Source organism: Mobula hypostoma, chromosome 16 (genome assembly GCF_963921235.1).
Source record: "Mobula hypostoma chromosome 16, sMobHyp1.1, whole genome shotgun sequence".
Lineage (NCBI taxonomy): Eukaryota > Metazoa > Chordata > Chondrichthyes > Myliobatiformes > Myliobatidae > Mobula > Mobula hypostoma.
Genome location: NC_086112.1, coordinates 1306874 through 1327484, shown reverse-complemented (window position 1 = coordinate 1327484; position 20611 = coordinate 1306874). Strand labels below are relative to the sequence as shown.

The 20611-nt window shown below is 42.8% G+C and overlaps 1 protein-coding gene across 3 annotated transcripts in view; it reads left to right on the top strand.

The window, feature by feature from the left end:
* The window catches only part of LOC134357631 (transcription factor TFIIIB component B'' homolog), a 133094-nt gene that overhangs the window by 47877 nt on the left and 64606 nt on the right, over positions 1–20611 (top strand). For all 3 annotated transcript variants that reach the window (XR_010020682.1, XM_063069258.1, XM_063069257.1), the window contains exons 15-19: positions 1941–2235; positions 12043–12254; positions 13006–13402; positions 18536–18694; positions 19098–19134. Coding sequence is in view for 2 of the 3 variants with exons in the window: in XM_063069258.1 (XP_062925328.1) it covers positions 1941–2235; positions 12043–12254; positions 13006–13402; positions 18536–18694; positions 19098–19134 (1100 nt within the window). In the remaining variant the exon portion in view is untranslated. The remainder of the gene's footprint in view (positions 1–1940; positions 2236–12042; positions 12255–13005; positions 13403–18535; positions 18695–19097; positions 19135–20611) is intronic.

Genomic DNA, 20611 nt, shown 5'->3' with positions numbered 1-20611 from the left:
TGCCTTCTCCTGCTCAACCACTGTTCAATTCAAATGACCACCTTATCCTGAAGCCAAGTGACTTAACATTCTGGCCCAGCCTCACATGTGAGCCTTGCTATGCGTGTACACTGCTCTTTCTTCGTCAGTCTTCTTGGTAACCATAAGACCTAAGATATAGGAGCAGAATTCAGCCATCTAGCCATCAAGTCTTCTCTGGCATTTAATCATGGATGATTCGTTTTCATGTCAACTCCATTCTCTTGCCTTCTCCCCATAACCTTTCATACCCTGATTAATCAAGAAGAACCTATCAACCTCCTCCTTAAATGCACCCAGTGACCTGGCCTCCACAGCCGTCTGTGACAATGAATTCCATCGATTCACCACCATCTAGCTAAAGAAATTTCTCCTCATCTCTTTTCTAAATGGACATTGTTCTATTTTGAGGTTGTGCCCTCTAGACTCCCCACGAAAGGAAACATCCTTATCACATTCACTCTATCTAAGCCTTTCTACATTTGATATTTTTCAGTGAGATCCCCTCTCATTCTTCTAAATTCCAGCAAGTACAGACTCAGAGGCTTCAATCGCTACTCGTATGATAACCCTTTCATTCCTGGAATCATTCTTGTAAACCTCCGCTGATCCCTCTCCAATGTCAGCACATCCTTTCTTAAATAAGGCATCCAAAACTGCTCACAATACTCCAAATGAGGCCATACCAGTGCCTTACGCAGTCTTGGCATTACATCTTTGTTTTTATATTCTGGTCGTCTTGAAATGAATGCTAACATTGCATTTGCCTTCCTCACCACTGATTCAACCTGTAAATTAACCTTTAGGGAATCCTGCATGAGGGCTCCCAAATCCCTCTGCACTCCCAATTTTTGAGTTTTCTCCCTGTTTGGAAAATAGTCTATACACTTCCCGACGCTGTATTCCTCCTTGCCCATTCTAATCTATCTAAGTCCTTCTGTAGCCTCTCTGCTTTCTCAACACTACCTGCCCCTCCACCTGTTTTCATATTGTCTCCAAACGTTGCCACAAAACCAAGAATTTCATCATCCACATTGTTGACATACATCATGAAAAGAAGCGGTCCCAATACAGACTCCTGTGGAACACCTCAAGTCACTGGCAGCCAACCAGAAAAGGCTGCCTTTATTCCCACTCTTTGTCTCCTGCTAATCAGTCATTGCTTTATCTGTGTTAATATCTTTCCTGTATTGCCATGGGCTCCTACCTTGTTAACTCCTCCAAAAACTCTTATGAGTTTGGTTAGATATGACCTACCACATGGTTCTGTCCATCCAAATACTCATCGAGCCTCAGTGGCCTATTATTTCCTATCTAATTCTTAGGGTAGAAAGTAAAACAATAACAGACACAGAATGACGTGTAATAGCTACAGAGATAGTGCAGTGCCGGTAGACAATAATGTGCATCGTCCTAATGTGGTGGATTTTGAGTTCGAAAATCAAACTTGTCAAACTAGGGAACAATTCTATAGACTTATAATAGTGGGGTAGAAGCTGCTTATATATTGTTCTTTGCATTTGTATCTTCTGACTGATGGGAGAGGGGATAATAAAGAATGTCTGGATGGGTGGGGTTTTTGATTACGTTAGCTACTTTACTGAGACGGTGAGAAGTGTCGACAGAGAGGAGGCTGTTTTCAGTGAAGTGCTGAACTATGTCCAGAACACTGCAGTTTCTTGTGGTCTGGGCAGAGCAGTTGCCATACCGAGCTACTATGTATCCGGATAGGATAATTTGGTTTTACACAAAGTGCTGAACTGCTCGAAGTTACTTAGTTCACATGTGACCAAATACAAAGGTTGAGGAATATGGAGAAACTTGTATGTTATAAGGAATCATTAAATTAAAAAAATATGAAATATTTCAGTAATTTAAGTGCTGGATTTGGATTTTGTATATTAATGTTTGCTTTTCTTCAGATTTGTAGAGAAACCAGGTCGATCAGTAAGGAGCCGTTTCCAGAAGCCCAAGCCAAATTTAGGGAGGGCAGTGATAAGGAAAGATGTGTCAATGCAAGAAAGAAAAACTGCTGCACTACAAGAAAATAATATTGCGACTCAAGATATTACGGGGCTCAGTCCAGGTCTCGCTGTTAATAAAGAAAGTGAGGCTCACCACCAGACTGCAAGCGTTGTGGATACAGTTCCAATACAGCAGGGCGCAGTCCGGAATCAATCCAAAGGAACCAATGAAGCAAAACTTCCAGCATCTCTGGTAGATCTAACACTAAAGTCTCTTATATTTCACATCATTTTGATGAATATGCTCATTGTGCTTTGGCATACTGGGGAGAGTTTAAACTAGAATTGTGAGGGGGGCGGGAACCGAACAGAAGAGACTGGGGAAGAGGAGGTTGGTTCACAAGTAGAGAAAGCTTGGAGACAGTGCGAGAGGGAGGATAGGCAGGTGACAGAGAAGGATGCGCTCAGACCGACGATTTGAGATGTGTCTATTTTAATGCACGGAGTATTGTGAACAAAGTGGATGAGCTTACAGCGTGAATCAGCACTTGGGAGCTATGATGTGGTGGCCATTACAGAGACTTGGATGATTCAGGGACAGGAATGGTTACTTAAAGTGCCAGGTTTTAGATGTTTCGGAAAGGACAGGGAGGGAAGCAAAAGAGGTGGGGGCGTGGTACTGTTGATCAGACATAGCGTCACGGCTGCAGAAAAGGTGGATATCATGGAGGAATGGTCTACGGAGTCTCTGTGGGTGGAGGTTAGGAATAGGAAGGGGTCAATAACTCTACTGGGTGTGTTTTATAGGCCGCCCAATAGTAGCAGGGATATCGAGGAGCAGATAGGGAAACAGATCCTGGAAAGGTGTAATAATAGCAGAGTTGTCTGCTGGAAGTGCCGGAGGATTGGAGAGTGGCTCATGTTGTTCCGTTGTTTAAAAAAAGATTGAAAAGTAATCTGGGAAATTATAGGCCGGTGAGTTTAACGTCAGTAGTAGGTAAGTTATTGGAGGGAGTACTAAGAGACAGAATCTACAAGCATTTGGATAGACAGGGGCTTATTAGGGAGAGTCAACATGGCTTTGTGCGTGGTAGGTCATGTTTGACCAATCTGTTGGAGTTTTTCGAGGAGGTTACCAGGAAAGTGGATGAAGGGAAGGCAGTGGATATTGTCTACATGGACTTCAGTAAAGCCTTTGACAAGGTCCCGCATGGGAGGTTAGTTAGGAAAATTCAGTCGCTAGATATACATGGAGAGGTGGTAAATTGGATTAGACATTGGCTCGATGGAAGAAGCCAGAGAGTGGTGGTAGAGAATTGCTTCTCTGAGTGGAGGCCTGTGACTAGTGGTGTGCCACAGGGATCAGTGCTAGGTCCATTGTTATTTGTCATCTATATCAATGATCTGGATGATAATGTGGTAAATTGGATCAGCAAGTTTGCTGATGATACAAAGATTGGAGGTGCAGTAGACAGTGAGGAAGGTTTTCAGAGCCTGCAGAGGAACTTGGACCAGCTGGAAAAATGGGCTGAAAAATGGCAGATGGAGTTTAATACTGACAAGTGTGAGGTATTGCACGTTGGAAGGACAAACCAACGTAGAACATACAGGGTTAATGGTAAAGCACTGAGGAGTGCAGTGGAACAGAGGGATCTGGGAATACAGATACAAAATTCCCTGAAAGTGTCGTCACAGGTAGATAGGGTCGTAAAGAGAGCTTTTGGTACATTGGCCTTTATTAATCGAAGTATTGAGTATAAGAGCTGGAATGTTATGATGAGGTTGTATAAGGCATTGGTGAGGCTGAATCTGGAGTATTGTGTTCAGTTTTGGTCACCAATTTACAGGAAGGATATAAATAAGGTTGAAAGAGTGCAGAGAAGGTTTACAAGGATGTTGCCGGACTTGAGAAACTCAGTTACAGAGAAAGGTTGAATAGGTTAGGACTTTATTCCTTGGAGCGTAGAAGAATGAGGGGAGATTTGATAGAGGTGTATAAAATTATGATGGGTATAGATAGAGTGAATGCAAGCAGGCTTTTTCCACTGAGGCAAGGGGAGAAAAAAACCAGAGGACATGGGTTAAGGGTGAGGGGGGAAAGGTTTAAAGGGAACATTAGGGGGGGGCTTCTTCACACAGAGAGTGGTGGGAGTATGGAATGAGCTGCCAGACGAGGTGGTAAATGCGGGTTCTTTTTTAACATTTAAGAATAAATTGGACAGATACATGGATGGGAGGTGTATGGAGGGATATGGTCCGTGTGCAGGTCAGTGGGACTAGGCAGAAAATGGTTCGGCACAGCCAAGAAGGGCCAAAAGGCCTGTTTCTGTGCTGTAGTTTCTATGGTTCTATGGTTGTCGTGATGGGAGATTTTAGTTTCCCAAATATTGATTGGCATCTCCCTAGAGCAAGGGGTTTAGATGGGGTGGAGATTGTTAGGTGTGTTCAGGAAGGTTTCTTGACACAATATGTAAATAAGCCTACAATAGATTGTACTTGATTTGGTATTGGGAAATGAACCTGGTCAGGTGTCAGATCTCTCAGTGGGAGAGCATTTTGAAGACAGTGATCATAATTCTATCTCCTTTATCATAGGATTGGAGAGAGATAGTAACTGACAAGTTAGAAAAGCTTTTAATTGGAGTATGGGGAATTTTGAGGCTATCAGGCAGGAACTTGGAAGCTTAAATTGGGAACGATATGGAAGAAATGTGGCAAATGTTCAGGGGATATTTGTGTGGAGTTCTGCATAGGTACGTTCCAATGAGACAGGGAAGTTATGGTAGGGTACAGGAACCGTGGTGTACAAAGGCTGTAGTAAATCTAGACAAGAAGAAAAGAAAAGGTTATGAAAGGTTCAGAAAGCTAGGTAATGTTAGAGATCTAGAAGATTATAAGGCTAACAGGAAGGAGCTTAAGAAGGAAATTAGGAGAGCCAGAAGGAGCCATGAGAACGTCTTGGCAGGCAGGATTAAGGAAAACCCCAAGGTATTCTACAAATATGTGAAGAGCAAGAGGATAAGACATGAAAGAATAGGACCTATCAAGTGTGACAGTGGGAAAGTGTGTATGGAACTGGAGGAAATAGCAGAGGTACTTAATGAATACTTCAGTATTCACTATGGAAAAGGATCTTGGTGATTGTAATGATGACTTCCAGCAGACTGAAAAGCTTGAACATGTAGATATGAAGAAAGAGGATATACTGGAGCTTTTGGAAAGCATCGTTGGAGAAGTGACCGGGACCGGACGGGATGTACCCCCGGCTACTGTGGGAGGCGAGGGAGGAGATTGCTGAGCCTCAGGCAATGATCCTTGAATCATCAATGGGCTGGGAGAGGTTCCGGAGGATTGGAGGGTTGCAGATGTTGTTCCTTTATTCAAGAAAGGTGGTAGAGATAGCCCAGGAAATTATAGACCAGTGCGTCTTACTTCAGTGGTTGGTAAGTTGATGGAGAAGGTCCTGAGAGGCAGGATTTATGAACATTTGAAGAGGTATAATATGATTAGGAATAGTCAGCATGGCTTTGTCAAGGGCAGGTCATGCCTTACGAGCCTGATTGAATTTTTTGAGGATGTGACTAAACACATTGATGAAGGAAGAGCAGCAGATGTAGTGTATATGGATTTCAGCAAGGCATTTGATAAGGTACCCCATGCAAGGTTTATTGAGAAAGTAAGAAGGCATGGGATCCAAGGGGATATTGCTTTGTGGATCCAGAACTGGCTTGCCCACAGAAGGCAAAGAGTGGTTGCAGCTGGGTCATATTCTGCATGGAGGTCGGTGACTAGTGTTCTGCCTCAGGGATCTGTTCTGGGACCCTTACTCTTCGTGATTTTTATAAATGACTTGGATGAGGAAGTGGAGGGATGGGTTCGTAAGTTTGCCAATGACACAAAGGTTGGAGGTGTTGTGGATGGCTGTCACAGCAGGACTTTGATAGGATGCAGAACTGAGCTGAGAAGTGGCAGATGAAATTCAACCCAGATAAGGGTGAAGTGACACACATCAAAGTTGCTGGTGAACGCAGCAGGTCAAGCAGCATCTGTAGGAAGAGGTGCAGTCGACGTTTCAGGCCGAGACCCTTCGTCAGGACTAACTGAAGGAAGAGTGAACAGATGCTGCTTGGCCTGCTGCGTTCACCAGCAACTTTGATGTGTGTTGCTTGAATTTCCAGCATCTGCAGAACTCCTGTTGTAAGGGTGAAGTGGTTCATTTGGGTAGGTCAAATATAATGGCAGAATATAGTATTCCTCGCAAGACTCTTGGCAGTGTGGAGGATCAGAGGGATGTTGGGGTCCAAGTCCATAGGACGCTCAAAGCTGCTATGCAGGTTGACTCTGTGATTAAGAAGGCATACGGTGTATTGGCCTTCTTCAACCGTGGAATTGAGTTTAAGAGCCGAGAGGTAATGTTGCAGTTGTATAGGACCCTGGTCAGACCCCACTTGGAGTAGTACTGTGCTCAGTTCTGGTCGCTTCACTACAGGAAGGATGTGGAAACTATAGAAAGGGTGCAGAGGAGATTTACAAGGGTGTTGCCTGGATGAGGGAGCACGCCTTATGAGAATAGGTTGAGTGAACTCGGTCTTTTCTCCTTGGAGGCGCGGAGGATGAGAGGTGACCTGAGAGAGGTGTATAAGATGATGAGAGGCATTGATCGTGTGGATAGTCAGAGGCTTTTTCCCAGGGCTGGAATGACTAACACAAGAGGGCACAGTTTTAAGGTGCTTAGAAGTAGGTACAAAGGAGATGTCAGGGGTAAGTTTTTTACGCAGAGAGTGGTGTGCATGGAATAGGCTTCCGGCAATGGTGGTGGAGGCGGATACGATAGGATCTTTCAAGAGACTCCTGGATAGGTACATGGAGCTTAGAAAAATAGAGGCTATGGGTAACCTTAGGTAATTTCTAAAGTAAGTAGATGTTTGACACAGCATTGTGGACCATAGAACCATAGAACATAACAGCACAGAAACAGGCCTTTTGGCCCATCTTTGCTGTGCCGAACCATTTTTATGCCTCGTCCCATTGACCTGCACCTGGACCATATCCCTCCATACACTTCTCAACCACGTACCTGTCCCAAGTTTTTCTAAAATGTTAAAAGTGAGCCCCCATTTACCACTTCATCTGGCAGCTCATTCCACACTTCTACCACTCTCTGTGTGAAGAAGCCCCCCCTAATGTTCCCTTTAAACTTTTCCCCCTTCACCCTTAACCCATGTCCTCTGATTTATTTCTCCCCCAGCCTCAGTGGAAAAAGCCTGCTTGCATTCACTCTATCTATACCCATCATAATTTTATATACCTCTATCAAATCTCCCCTCATTCTTCTATGCTCCAGGGAATAAAGTCCTAACCTATTCAACCTTTCTCTGTAACTCAGTTTCTCAAGTCCTGGCAACATTCTTGTAAACCTTCTCTGCACTCTTTCAACCTTATTAATATCCTTCCTGTAAATTGGTGACCAAAACTGCACACAATACTCCAGATTCGGCCTCACCAATGCCTTATACAATCTCACCATAACATTCCAACTCTTGTACTCAGTACTTTGATTTATAAAGGCCAATGTACCAAAAGCTGTATTTGCGACCCTATCTACCTGTGACGCCACTTATAGGAAATTTTGTATCTGTATTCCCAGATCCCTCTGTTCTACTGCACTCCTCAGTGCTTTACCATTTACCCTGTATGTTCTACCTTGGTTTGTCCTTCCAAAGTGCAATACCTCACACTTGTCAGTATTAAACTCCATCTGCCATTTTTCAGCCCATTTTTCCAACTCGTCCAAATCTCTCTGCAGGCTTTGAAAACCTTCCTTACTGTCCACTACACCTCCAATCTTTGTATCATCAGCAAATTTGCTGATCCAATTTACCACATTATCATCCAGATCCTTGATATGGATGACAAATAACAATGGACCCAGCACTGATCCTTGTGGCACACCACTAGTCACAGGCCTCCACTCAGAGAAGCAATCCTCCACTACCATTCTCTGGCTTCTTCCATTGAGCCAATATCTAACTAACTATCTTCCTAAATAACCTCCCATGCGGAGCCTTGTCAAAGGCCTGACTGAAGTCCATGTAGACAACATCCACTGCCTTCCCTTCATCCACTTTCCTGGTAACCTTGAAAAACTCTAATAGATTTGTTAAACGTGAGCTACCACGCACAAAGCCATGTTGACTCTCCCTAATAAGTCCCTGTCTATCCAAATACTTGTAGATCCTATCTCTCAGTACTCCTTCCAATAATTTACCTACTACCGATGTCAAATTTACTGACCTATAACTTCCCGAATTACTTTTAGAGCCTTTTTTAAACAACGGAACAACATGAGCTATCCTCTAATCCTCTGGCACCTCACCCATAGATACCGACATTTTAAATATATCTGCCAAGGCCCCTGCAACTTCAACACTAGTCTGTTTCAAGATCTGAGGGAATACCCTGTCAGGTCCTGGGGATTTATCTACTCTGATTTGCCTCAAGATAGCAAGCACCTCCTCCTCTTCAGTCTATATAGGTTCCATGACCTCACTACTTGTTTGCCTTATTTCCATTGACTCCATGCCAGTTTCCTTAATAAATACAGATGCACAAAGTCCATTTAAGATCTTCCCCATTTCTTTTGGTTCCATACTTAGCTGACCACTCTGATCTTCAAGAGGACCAATTTTATCCCTTACTGTCCTATTGCTCTTAATATACCTGTCGGAGCTCTTTGGATTATCCTGCACCTTGACTGCCAAAGACAATAGACAATAGGTGCAGGAGTAGGCCATTCAGCCCTTCGAGCCAGCACCACCATTCACTGTGATCATAGCTGATCATCCACAATCAGTACCCTTTTCCTGCCTTCTCCCCATATCCCTTCACTCCGCTATCTTTAAGAGCTCAATCTAACTCTGTTTTGAAAGAATCCAGAGAATTGGCCTCCACTGCCTTCTGAGGCAGAGCATTCCACAGAACCACAACCCTCTGTGTGAAAAAGTTTTTCCTCATCTCTATTCTAAATTGTCTACCCCTTATTCTTAAACTGTGGCCTCTGGTTCTGGACTCCCCCAACATTGGGAACATGTTTCCTGCCTCTAGCGTGGCCAATTCCTTAATAATATGTTTCAATCAGATCCCCTCTCATCCTTCTAAATTCCAGTGTATACAACCCAAGTTGCTCCAATCTTTCAACATATGACAGTCCCTCCATCCCAGGAATTAACCTTCTGAACCTACGCTGTACTCCCTCAATAGCTAGAATGTCGTTCCTCTAATTTGGAGACCAAAACTGTACACAGTATTCCAGGTGTAGTCTCACCAGGGCCCTGTACAACTGCAGAAGGACCTCTTTTCTCCTCTACTTAATTCCCCTTGTTATGAAGGCCAGCATGCCATTAGTTTTCTTCACTGCCTGCTGTACCTGCATACTTACCTTTAGCTGTACCTTGCATACTTACTTAAAGCAACCTCATGTCTTCTTTTAGCCCTCCTGATTTCTTTCTTAAGTATTTTTTTGCACTTTTTATACTCCTCATGCACCTTATTTGCTCCCTGTTACCTATACATGTCATACATCTCTGTCTTCTTAATCAGAGTTCCAATATCCCTTGAGTACCAAGGTTCCTTATTCTTATTCACTTTGCCTTTAATCCTTTAATTCAAGGAACATACAAACTCTGCACTCTCAAAATTTCTCCTTTGAAGGCTCCCCACTTACCGATCACATCCTTGCCAGAGAACAACCTGTCCCAATCACGCTTTTTAGATCCTTTCTCATTTCTTCAAATTTGGCTCTTTTCCAGTTTAGAACCTCAACCTGAGCACCAGATCTATCTTTATCCATAATCAAGTTGAAACTAATGGTATTGTGATCACTTGAACTAAAGTGTTCCCTTACACACACTTCCGTCACCTGTCCTAACTCATTTCCTAATAGGAGATCTAATATTGCATTCTGTCTAGTTGGTACCTCTATATATTGATTTAGACAACTTTCCTGAACACATTTTACAAACTCTAACCTGTCTAGACTTTTAACAGTATGGGAGTCCCAATCAATATGTGGAAAATTAAAATCCCCTACTATCACAACTTTGTTTCCTGCAGTTGTCTGCTATCTCTCTGCAGATTTGCTCCTCCAATTCTCGCTGATTATTGGGTGGTCTATAATACAACCCCATTAATGTGGTCATGCCTTTCCTTTTTCTCAGCTCCACCCATATGGCCTCGGTAGACAAGCCCTCTAATCTGTCCTGCCTGAGCACTGCTGTAACATGTTCCCTGACTAGCAATGCCACCCCACCACCTCTCATTCCTCTGCCTCTATCACGTCTGAAACATTGGAACCCTGGAACGTTAAGCTGCCAGTCCTGCCCCTCCTTCAGCCAAGTTTCACTAATGGCTATAATGTCGTAATTCCATGTGTCAATCCATGCTCTCAGCTCGTCAGCCTTCCCCACAATACTCCTTGCATTGAAATAGACAGACCTCAGAAGATTATTACCACCACACACAACCATTCTATTTGTGACTTTGTATGAACTTTTAACATAATTTATTTTCACCCCTGCTCCACTAGCTGCTCTGGCACTCTGGTTCCCATCCCCCTGCAAATCTAGTTTAAACCCTTCCCAATAGCACGAACAAACCTGTCTGCAAGGATATTGGTCCCCTTGTAGTTCAGGTGTAACTCGTCTCTCTTGTACGAGTCCCAACTGCCCCAGAAGAAGTCCCAATGATCCTGAAATCTGAAACCCTGCCCCCTGCACCAGTTCCTCAGCCTCATGTTCATCCGCCAGAGCATCCTATTCTTACCCTCACTGGCACGTGGCACAGGTAGCAATCCTGAGATTACCACCCTCGAGGTCCTGCTTTTTAACTTCCAACCAAGCTCTCTATACTCGCTCTTCAGGACCTCCACACTCTTTCTTCCTACGTCATTGGTATCGATGTGCACCATGACATCTGGCTGATCACCCTCCTGCTTCAGAATGCTGTGCACACGATCAGAGACATCCCTGACCCTGGCACCCGAGAGGCAACAAACCATCCTGGATTCTCTGTCACGATCACAGAACCTCCTCTCTGTACCTCTAACTATCGAGTCCCCTATCACTACCGCTCTCCTCTTCTTCCACCCTCCCTTCTGCAGTGCAGAACCAGACTCAGTGCCAGAGATCCGGCTGCTGCAGTTTGTCCCAGGTAAGTCATCCCCTCCAACAGTATCCAAATCGGTATACTTGTTGTTGAGGGGAATGGCCACAGGGGAACCCTGCTCTGCCTGCCCTTTCCCCTTCCCTCGCCTGACAGTGACCCAATTACCTGCACGCTGCTTCTTTGGCGTAACTACCTCCCTGAAGCTACTACCTATAATCTCCTCATTCTCCCGAATGATCCGGAGGTCATCCGGCTCCTGCTCCAGATCCCTAACCCAGTTTGTTAGGAGCTGCAGCTGGAGGGCCTGTATTGTGCTGTAGGTTTTGTATGTTTCTATGTTTCTGTTGGCTGATCTCTCATTTCCTTACTAACTTGCTTTCACCTGGAAACTGTGGTCCAAGTTCTCTCATTATTCATGTGCAAGTCAGCTGCTCCTAAAGCTTCAGAAAACCTCAGAAAACTGTTTTCCTTTTTAAAAATTAGACGAAAGATGTAGCATTGCCTATGGTATCTCATTCCTAAATATACTCTGAGGTGAAGTCTTAGGCCCAGCTATATATGACCTATGGCTGATCAGAACTCTTCAAACTGAAGCTCCTCAAAGCTATACATCCTGTGGTGTTAATTGCATAATCAGTTAAACCATCTAGTATCTCAGGCTCGTCGTCTATGTAGTTCCTACTGACGAATTGCTAAAGTTAATTGGAGTAATTACAAAGCTGAATAAAATACATATTTATGTATCTTTCTTTTCACTGATTCTTTAGTTTGGTAGTGAAACTGTTGCCAGAGTATAGATCTGATAAAGGGTAGTTAGTGAACAACTTGTTAGTGCTGATAGTTCAATCAATAGTGCTGATCAGTTCAACTGTAAAACCAGTTTTGCTTTGGTTTCCAGTCAGAATTCCAGTCTCTGGATGCTGCATGTTCAGACACAGTGGAATCAAAGAGCAAAAAGGTTCCTGATTCGATCACCGAGCGACCGAGGAGGACTGGCAATTTTAACAAAGAACAACAATCGGAAAAGACATTTCAGCATGATGAACAGAATGAGCAGGAGGAGTTAATGTTGGCTGCTGTTCAGGAAAATATCATGAGCAAGCCAACCAGGTATGGGCATCAGTGTTCACTTTTCAATTGAATACCCCTCTGTGGATTTGGGGATAATCTTGATCATTTGCATCCACACCTGAATTTTGCCCAATACCAGCTCACTGAGCAAGCATAGCATGAATGGTTCAGGTCTTGGTTTAAACTTGATGTGGTTTATCTTGATCCCTGTTGTCAGTAGGCATACTTTTGTTGGTGGCCTTAATTCCTCAATGAAAGGAAGAAATCCAATCAGCTGAGTACTTGTTGACTAACTGATGGCCTGTAGAATGTCAAACTCCTGTTATTAGGCCACTCAGCTCAGAATCTGACAGTGATGATATTCCTTTGATTAAAGTTACACATTTTTGTGAAAACATGGTACTCATTTTCAGATGTACTATTCAAAAACAACATAAATTGAGAAAAAGGTGTTAGTGGGTCGCAATTAAGCACCAACCCTAACCTAGTGCCAAGCTATATAGCACCACCTATAATATGGGAGTTCAGTTCCTGCCACCTGTAAGGAATTTTATGTTCTCCCTGTGACCATGTAGGTTTCTTATCACATTCCAAAGATGTATGTTAAATGTTAATGGGCTAATGGCAGACTCTATTGGTGCCGGAATCACAGCGACACCTGTGGGCTGCCGAGCACAGTCCTCGCTGATTTGATTTGTCACTGTGTGTTTCAATAAAGCTAAATTTTATCTTTATGAATCTCTGGGATTCAGTTGCATAGACGCAAGAGATAAATTTGTTTCTATTGTAGATCTGGGAGGCAGCCCAAGCCTACAACATTTTATAACCCTTCAGCAAATCAGCCACCGCCAGCTCCTCCATTCTCATCTGAGGGAGACAGTGAGGGCAAAGTCAGATCGAGACTGGTTCGAACTCAGAAAACTAAATCCAAAGTCAGCAAAGTGTTGGGGAAGAAGGAGGCTCAAATTAGAACTGCTGGTAGCAGAAGCCAAGGAACAACAAAGATGCCACTTGTTACCCTGAGAGCATCCCAGGAGGAGGACGATGATGACGAATCAGAGGTAGAACATGAGGAGGACATCTATCCCATCAACCCAGAGGAGGTCAACAAAGCACCAGCTTTTGTGCCAATTAGCCTTAGATCACCTGAACCTGTGCAAGCCCAAGTGGAGGAGTCGATGGAAGAGGTAATTTTTTTTTTAAATACTCAATACCAGCCACTTGCTTCCCGACTAAGCATTCTGATATATTCATTACATGCCTTGTACCTCCTCTTTCTAACTTATCAGCGAATCTCCATTTTCCCATACTAACTTGCTTTGATCTGGAAAATGGGCCAAGTTCTCTAGTCATGTGTGAGTGAGTTGCTCACAAATGGCTGGAAATCTATGCTCCAGATCACCTATGTCCTCTCAGCTGAAATGTAATTTCTTTTTTCTGTCCATAGAAGCTGCCTCACCTGCTGAGTGTGTGTTATTCTCTTTTTCAGCATCTGCAGAATCCCTTGTATTTATATATTTCCTGAGTTTTATACTTCTCTACACCTCTGCTACCTTATACTACAGTTAAGAACTTTGTGCTCTTTATTTCACGTGATGTACCGTTACATAACATGCAGTTATGCATGGAGTATTCTGCAGTTCAAAATTCACTGTATGCTGACTATACTTGCCTTATTTCTTAGTTCTTCCTGCTCATTCATTTGCTATACTTAATGAGTTTCATGAATTCTAATCCAAACATTTCCGTAAGACATAGGACCAGAATTAGGCTATTCAGCTCATCAAGCCTGCTCCGCCATTCCATCATGGCTGATCCCGTATCCCACTCAACCTCATACACCTGCCTCCTTGCCAAATCTTTTGATGGCCTGACTGATCAGGAAAATATCAACTTCTGCCTTAAATATACCCATGGACTTGACCTTCACTGCAGTCTGTGGCGGAGCATTCCACAGGTTCACTACTCTCTAGCTAAAAGAATTTCTCTTTCCCTCTGTTCTACAAGGTTGCCCCTCAATTTTGAGGCTGTACCCCCAGTTCTGGGTATTTCCACCACAGGAAACATCCTCTGCACATCCACCTTATCTAGTCCTTTCAATATTTGGTAGGTTTCAGTGAGATCCCCATACATCCTTCTAAATTCCAGTGAGTCCAGGACCAAAGATGTGAAATGCTCCTCATATTGTTAACCCCTTCATTTCTGGAGTCATCCCCTTGAGCCTCTGGGGTCTCTTCAATGACCACACATCCTTTCCAGGATAGTCCATTATCCAGGATACAGTAGAAGCGCCAATCTGATTTGAATGAAGCTGTTCCCCTCGCAATGAGGGCTGTACGGTATTGAAGGCACTTGGGAAATCAAAAAAATGATCCTCACAATACTGCCCTGGTTATCCAAATGGGAGTAGGCTCTGTTCAGCAGGTACGTGACAATGTGTTCCTGATGGGCAAACTGCAGGAGGTGGAGAGCTGATCTGACCAGGGGTTGGAGTTGAATCAGGACCAGCCTCTCTAGGGTCTTTACGATGTGTGGGGTCAGGGCCACCAGACTGTAGTCATTCAAGATTTTCGGTTGGCCCTTCTTGGGTATTGGGACCACACGAAGTTTTCCACACAGTTGGGACCCTTTCCAGGCTGAGACTCAGATGGGAAATACGATGGAGAACTCGAAACAACTGCTCAGCACTCTCCTTCAAGACTTTGGGATTCACACTATCCAGTCCAGTGCTTTGCCATGTCTGAGTTTCTCCAGAGCTCTCTCACCAGCTCAGCAGTGAAGTTTGAGTCCATGATGATTGGGGTGTTGGTTGAGGGTGGGTCTGGGGGAGGTTAATAGCATTGGTATATGGTGACGTGGATGGGAGGCTCAGGGCAAGGAGGGGATGTAAATGGTGGTAGCCAGTGTTCTTCATCCCGGTGTTGAATTGGAGGAGGAAGGAGGGGAGGCGTTGGTGCTGAGTGAGCATTCGGTGCTTCTGCATCTGTACTGTTTTGCTGAGGGGGGTGTAAACAGGAGGGCAGTTCTCCAACCTATTGAAGAATTGGTTTAACTCATTAACCTATTCACAACTGCTCTACAGCTAGGCAATAAAATTCTTCATGCCTCTCCATACCTCCCATGTGTTACTCTGCCCAAGCTTGTTCTCCAGCTCTCTCCTGTATTCCTCTTTATCTGACTTGATCTTCTCCTTCAGCTCCCTTTGCACATGTTTCAATTCCTCCCTGTCTCCTGATCTAAAGGCTGTCTTTTTGCAGTTGAGAAGAGCCTTTACATCACTGGTGATCCATGGTTTGTTGTTAGAGAAGCAGCGAACACTACTTAATGGTATTACAGTGTTCACATAGTAGTTGATGTAGCCAGTGATGTAATCAGTAAGTCCGTTAATATCCTCCCCATGTTGCTCCTGAGGAAAGTTAGTGTACTAGTTACAAATGGGATGAATACTTTTTCACCTTAATTTTGGTTTTAAATTTTTAGTAAATTGTTGACAGGTTTTGAAATTTTTCTTTGATTTGACGTGATGCACAATGTTTTGTAGATTAGCTAAAAAATCCAATTTCAATGTATTTTAAATTTAAAAATGAAACAGTAAAATGTGAAAGTAGTTGTGGGGGCTGAATACTCAAGGCACTAATAATTGTATTTCTCTTTTATCTGTTGGTACATAGGTGGTGCAGTGAGAAAGGATCCAGGGTTAGTGATATATTCTTCGTGTGAGATGATGGAACTCTGGGAGGCATCCAGTCTCCTTGGTAACTACATCTGCATGAAGCTCCAGTTCCTTATCATGGTCTCTGAGGAGCTGCAGCTCAATAACCTTTGGCTCATACGGGATTGAGGAAGTGATAGATAGGAACTGTAGAGAGATGGTCACCCCTAACTTGCAGGTGTCAGGTACTTCGGTGACTGTCAGGAGAGGCTCAGAAGGGAAGGGGGAAGAAAAAGAGTGCAGAGGTGATGGGGGATTCTGTGGGCACAAAAGGTCAGGGATGTCTGAGATTGTGTCCATGGTATTCTAAAGAGGGACTCCAAAGTCATGGTACATATCAGTACCAATGACATACTGTGGGTAGGAAAAACGAGCAGGTTCTGAAGAGAGAATATAAGGAGGTAGGTAGAAAGCTGAAAAACAGGACCTCCTGGGTAGTAATCTCTGGATTGCTGCCTGTGCCAAGTGCCAGTCAGGGTAAGAATAGGATGATTTGGCAGATGAATGCATGGCTGAGGAACTGATGCAGGGGGCAGGTTTTCAGATTGCTGGATCATTGGGATCTCTTCTGAGGAAGGTATGACCTGTAGGAAAAGGACAGGTTACAGCTGAACCTGAGGGGGCTAATGTAGAAATGTTTGTTAGAGCAATTGGGGAGTGTTTAAACTAATTTGATTGGGGGGGTGTGGGAACTGGAGTGATAGGGCTGAGGATGGGGCAATTGGTATACAAGTAGGTGCAGTATGTAGCACGACTGTGAAGAAGGACAGACAGATGATAGGGCAAACCTGTAGTCAGTGGAATGAGTTGAATAGTGTCATGGGAACATCATTGAAAAGGGTGATGAAAACAGGATGGAAGGTGTTATGTTTTAATTCACATAGTATATGAAATCAGGTAGATGATCTTGTAGCACAGGTATGATGTTGTGAGCATCTCTGAGTCAGAGCTGAAAGAAGATCAAAGTTTGGAGCTTAACATCCAAAGATGCACATCGTATCAACAGGCAGGCAGGTAGGGTGGGGTGGCTCTGTTGGTAAGAAATTAAAATCAAATCCATAGAAAGTGGTGATGTAGGATCGGAAGATCTAAAATCGTTGTGGGTAGAACTAAGAAACTGCAAGAGTAGAAAGACCCTGATGGGAGTTATATTCAGACCTGTACACTATTTACAGTGGGAGACAAAAAGTTCATGTAAAAAGGATAATGTTATAATTATCATAGGGGATTTCAGTATTCGGGTAGGTAAGAAAAATCGGGTTGGTGCTGAATCCTGAGAGGGAATTTATCAAATGCCTACTAGATGGCTTTAAACCGAAAAACATCTAGCAAGCAGTAGTTCTGTGAACAAAAACGCCTTCTTAATGAGAGAGGTTTGAGAAGAAAGGCCAGCCTGGTTCAAGCTGACAGGAAGGTGACATTAACTCAGATAACCATACTCTACAACAGTGGTATACAGAGGAGCACCTCTGACTACACAACACATTGAACCTTGAAGTGGATGGGTTGTAGTCACTGCCCACTCCATTACAGGAGGTAATCAATACAGTGGCCACGGAGTGTATAAAGGACCTTCTACTGTGTTTAAGTTAACTTCTTGGATAGGTACCTGTATAATAAATGAAATGGAGGGCTATGAGAGAGAGAAGGGTTAGGTGGATCTCAGAGTAAATTAAAGGGTTGGTACAATACTGTGGGCCAAAGGGCCTGCACTGTGTTAAACTGCTCAACAAAATACTCTTTCTCTATTAAATTACACTGTTTTAGAGAAAATAATCCAACCTTTCAACCTCTGCTTTGGACCTTGGATTTCCTATCGTTGAATGTATTTGTGGATTCACCCCTGGTTTTCATGATCTCTGCTTTACAGGTCACTTTTTCTTGTTGCAGGTTAATCTGTTCAGGTTCATTTTTACTATTTTGGTTTTACAGTAAATTATGTGGAACTAATTGATATGATATTTCATGCAATTGCCTTCTAATCTAAATAACTGTTAATAGTTCAAATAATAGAATATTTTATGCAGTATCTGTGTTTCCATGAGATTGTTATAAATTCGATCTCAGCAAGGAATATTCATTATGCTTGCATAATTTTAATTTATATCACTTGAATTATACTTGTAAGCTTTCTTGTTGCCTGTTCTGTCCACCAGCTTTGATTCAATCACGTCTTCTTTGCCACCTCTCCTGGGGGTAGCGGCTTGCCTTCATTTGAAGCTGTATCTGTGATCTCTCATTGGCACCTGTCGCTCCTATTCCAATCCCTTGACAATAGTTTCCATAAGAATTGTTTATATGAAGTTAATTTATTCCATTAACAAGAGTAATGCAAGGAATTATTATTTTTCACAGTTGATTTGGTATTATTTGTTCATATTTGCTTTAGCTTTATGTTGATTTAATTCTACATCAATTTTCCTTATGTTTGTACCAGAAACCTGCATTTCTTGTAGGTAGTTGAGTTGATATTCTAAGATAACCGAGACTAAAATATTTGGTCTTTGTGCAATTTAGTAAAACCGACTGGAAACAAGAAATGCGGCTTTAAAATGTGTTTTATTTGGAAACTTTTCCATACCTTCTCACTCCCATTTATCACACACAGCTTGAAATAGCCCTTAATGTCTCAGACAAGAACTATACTAGAGAAGCTGAACACTCACTTCTTGAGTTACGTGATAAACGTGAAGCCAGTCAGTCTTGCACCTTTATTCCAGAGGAAGATTACCGCCCAGCAACTGCTGACCAGATTGAACTTTTTGTTGTAAGTGCAAGTTTCCACAATTGTTTTCGACAAAGCACTAATGCAGATATTTAGATAATGTTAGAGAATCATTGGCAGCTGTGCCCTTAGTAAATAAATCATGGCAAAAGCAAATTTTAAAAATAGTTTCAAAAGTGCATTAAGTTAAAGGTACTAATGCACATTACAGGTTAAAAATTTAAAAATAAGACTGCAAAATATCTGAAAATACTAATTTGTGAATATTAGTGTATTCTCTGCATTGGTTTAAAGACATTCATTTTAATCTTCACATTGTGCATAATGGCAGTCTGTCACACAGTCTAGATTTTAATTATGGATCTAGAGCAAATATTCAGAATCAGTTGCTGCTGTAAAATTGATATTTATCAAAGAAAACAATTTGGAATTATTCATTTTACAGGAAGTTTTTGAAGTTCCAAACGAAGGTCCAATTCAAGGTGAGTATTAATTTTAAGGTGGATTTTTCAAGTGTTTGTAATGTAATGCCACTATATTATGAGCTGTCACAAACATTCATTTCCATTGGACTTGCAGGCAGTCGGTGCCCAGGACAAGGGAAGTCAAAGCTAGTGTAAAGGCAAAAGAGAGGGCATACACAAAGCAAAAGTTAGTTGGAAGACAAAGGATTGGGAAGCTTTTAAAACCCTACAGAGAACAAAAGAATCATTAGGAGGGAAAAGATAAAATATGAAAGCAAGCTAGCAATCAATATGAAAGTGGATAGTAAAAGCTTTTTCAAGTATGTAAAAAATAAAAGAGATGAGAGTGGGTGTCGGATGCTAGAAACTGAGGCTGGAGAGATAATAACAGCAGCCAAAGAGACTGCAGATGAACGAAGTGAGTATTCTGCATCAGTCTTCACGGTGAAAGACACCAGCAGTGTGCCAGATGTCGAAGGGTGTGAGTGCAGTTGCCATTACAAGGGAGAAGGTGCTCAAAAAGCTGAAAGACCCAAGGGTACATAAGTAACCCAGGCCAGATGAACTGCACTCTAGGGTTCTGAAAGAGGTAGCGGGAGAGATTGTTGAGGCATTATTAATGATCTTTCAAAAATCATTTGACTCTGGCATGGTGCCAGAGGACTGGAAAAGTACAAATCTCACTCCACTCCTTAAGAAAGGAAATTATAGACCAGTTAGCCCGACCTCAGTGGTTGGGAAAATATCGGAGTCAATTGTAGGGATGAGGTTGTGGAGTACTTGGAAATACAGGACAAGATAGGACAAAGTCAGCGTGGTCCCCTTAATGGAAGATCTTGGCTGACGAACCTGTTGTAATTCTTTGAGGAGATTACAAGTAGGATAGATAAAGGGGTGCAGAGAATGTTGTGTATTTGGACTTTCAGAAGGCCTTTGACAAGGTGCCACACGTGAGGCTGCTTACCAAGTTAAGAGCCCGTAGTATTACAGGTATGTTACTGACACGGTTAGAGCATTGGCTGATTGGTAGGACGCAGTGAGTGGGAATAAAAGGATCCCTAGTGGTTTTTGGACCACTTCTTTTTCTGCTGTTTATCAATAATTTAGATGATAGAATAAATGGCTTTGTTGCCAAGTTTGCAGATGATATGAAGATTGGTGGAGGGGCAGGTAGTGTTGAGGAAACAGGTAGGCTGCAGAAGGACTTAGATTAGGAGTATGGGCAAGAAAGTGCAAATTAAATGCAATGTTTGGAAAATATATGGTCATGCACTTTGGTAGTAGAATTAAAGGCGCAGACTTTTCTAAATGGGGAGAAAATCCAAAAATCAGATGAAAAGGGATTTGGGAGTCGTTGTGCAGAACACCTTGAAGGTTAACTTGCAGGTAGAGTCAGTGGTGAGGAAGGCAAATGCAGAGTTAGCATTCATTCCAAGAGGTCTGGAATACAAAACCAGGAATGTGATGCTGAGGCTTTATGGGGCACTGGCAGTAT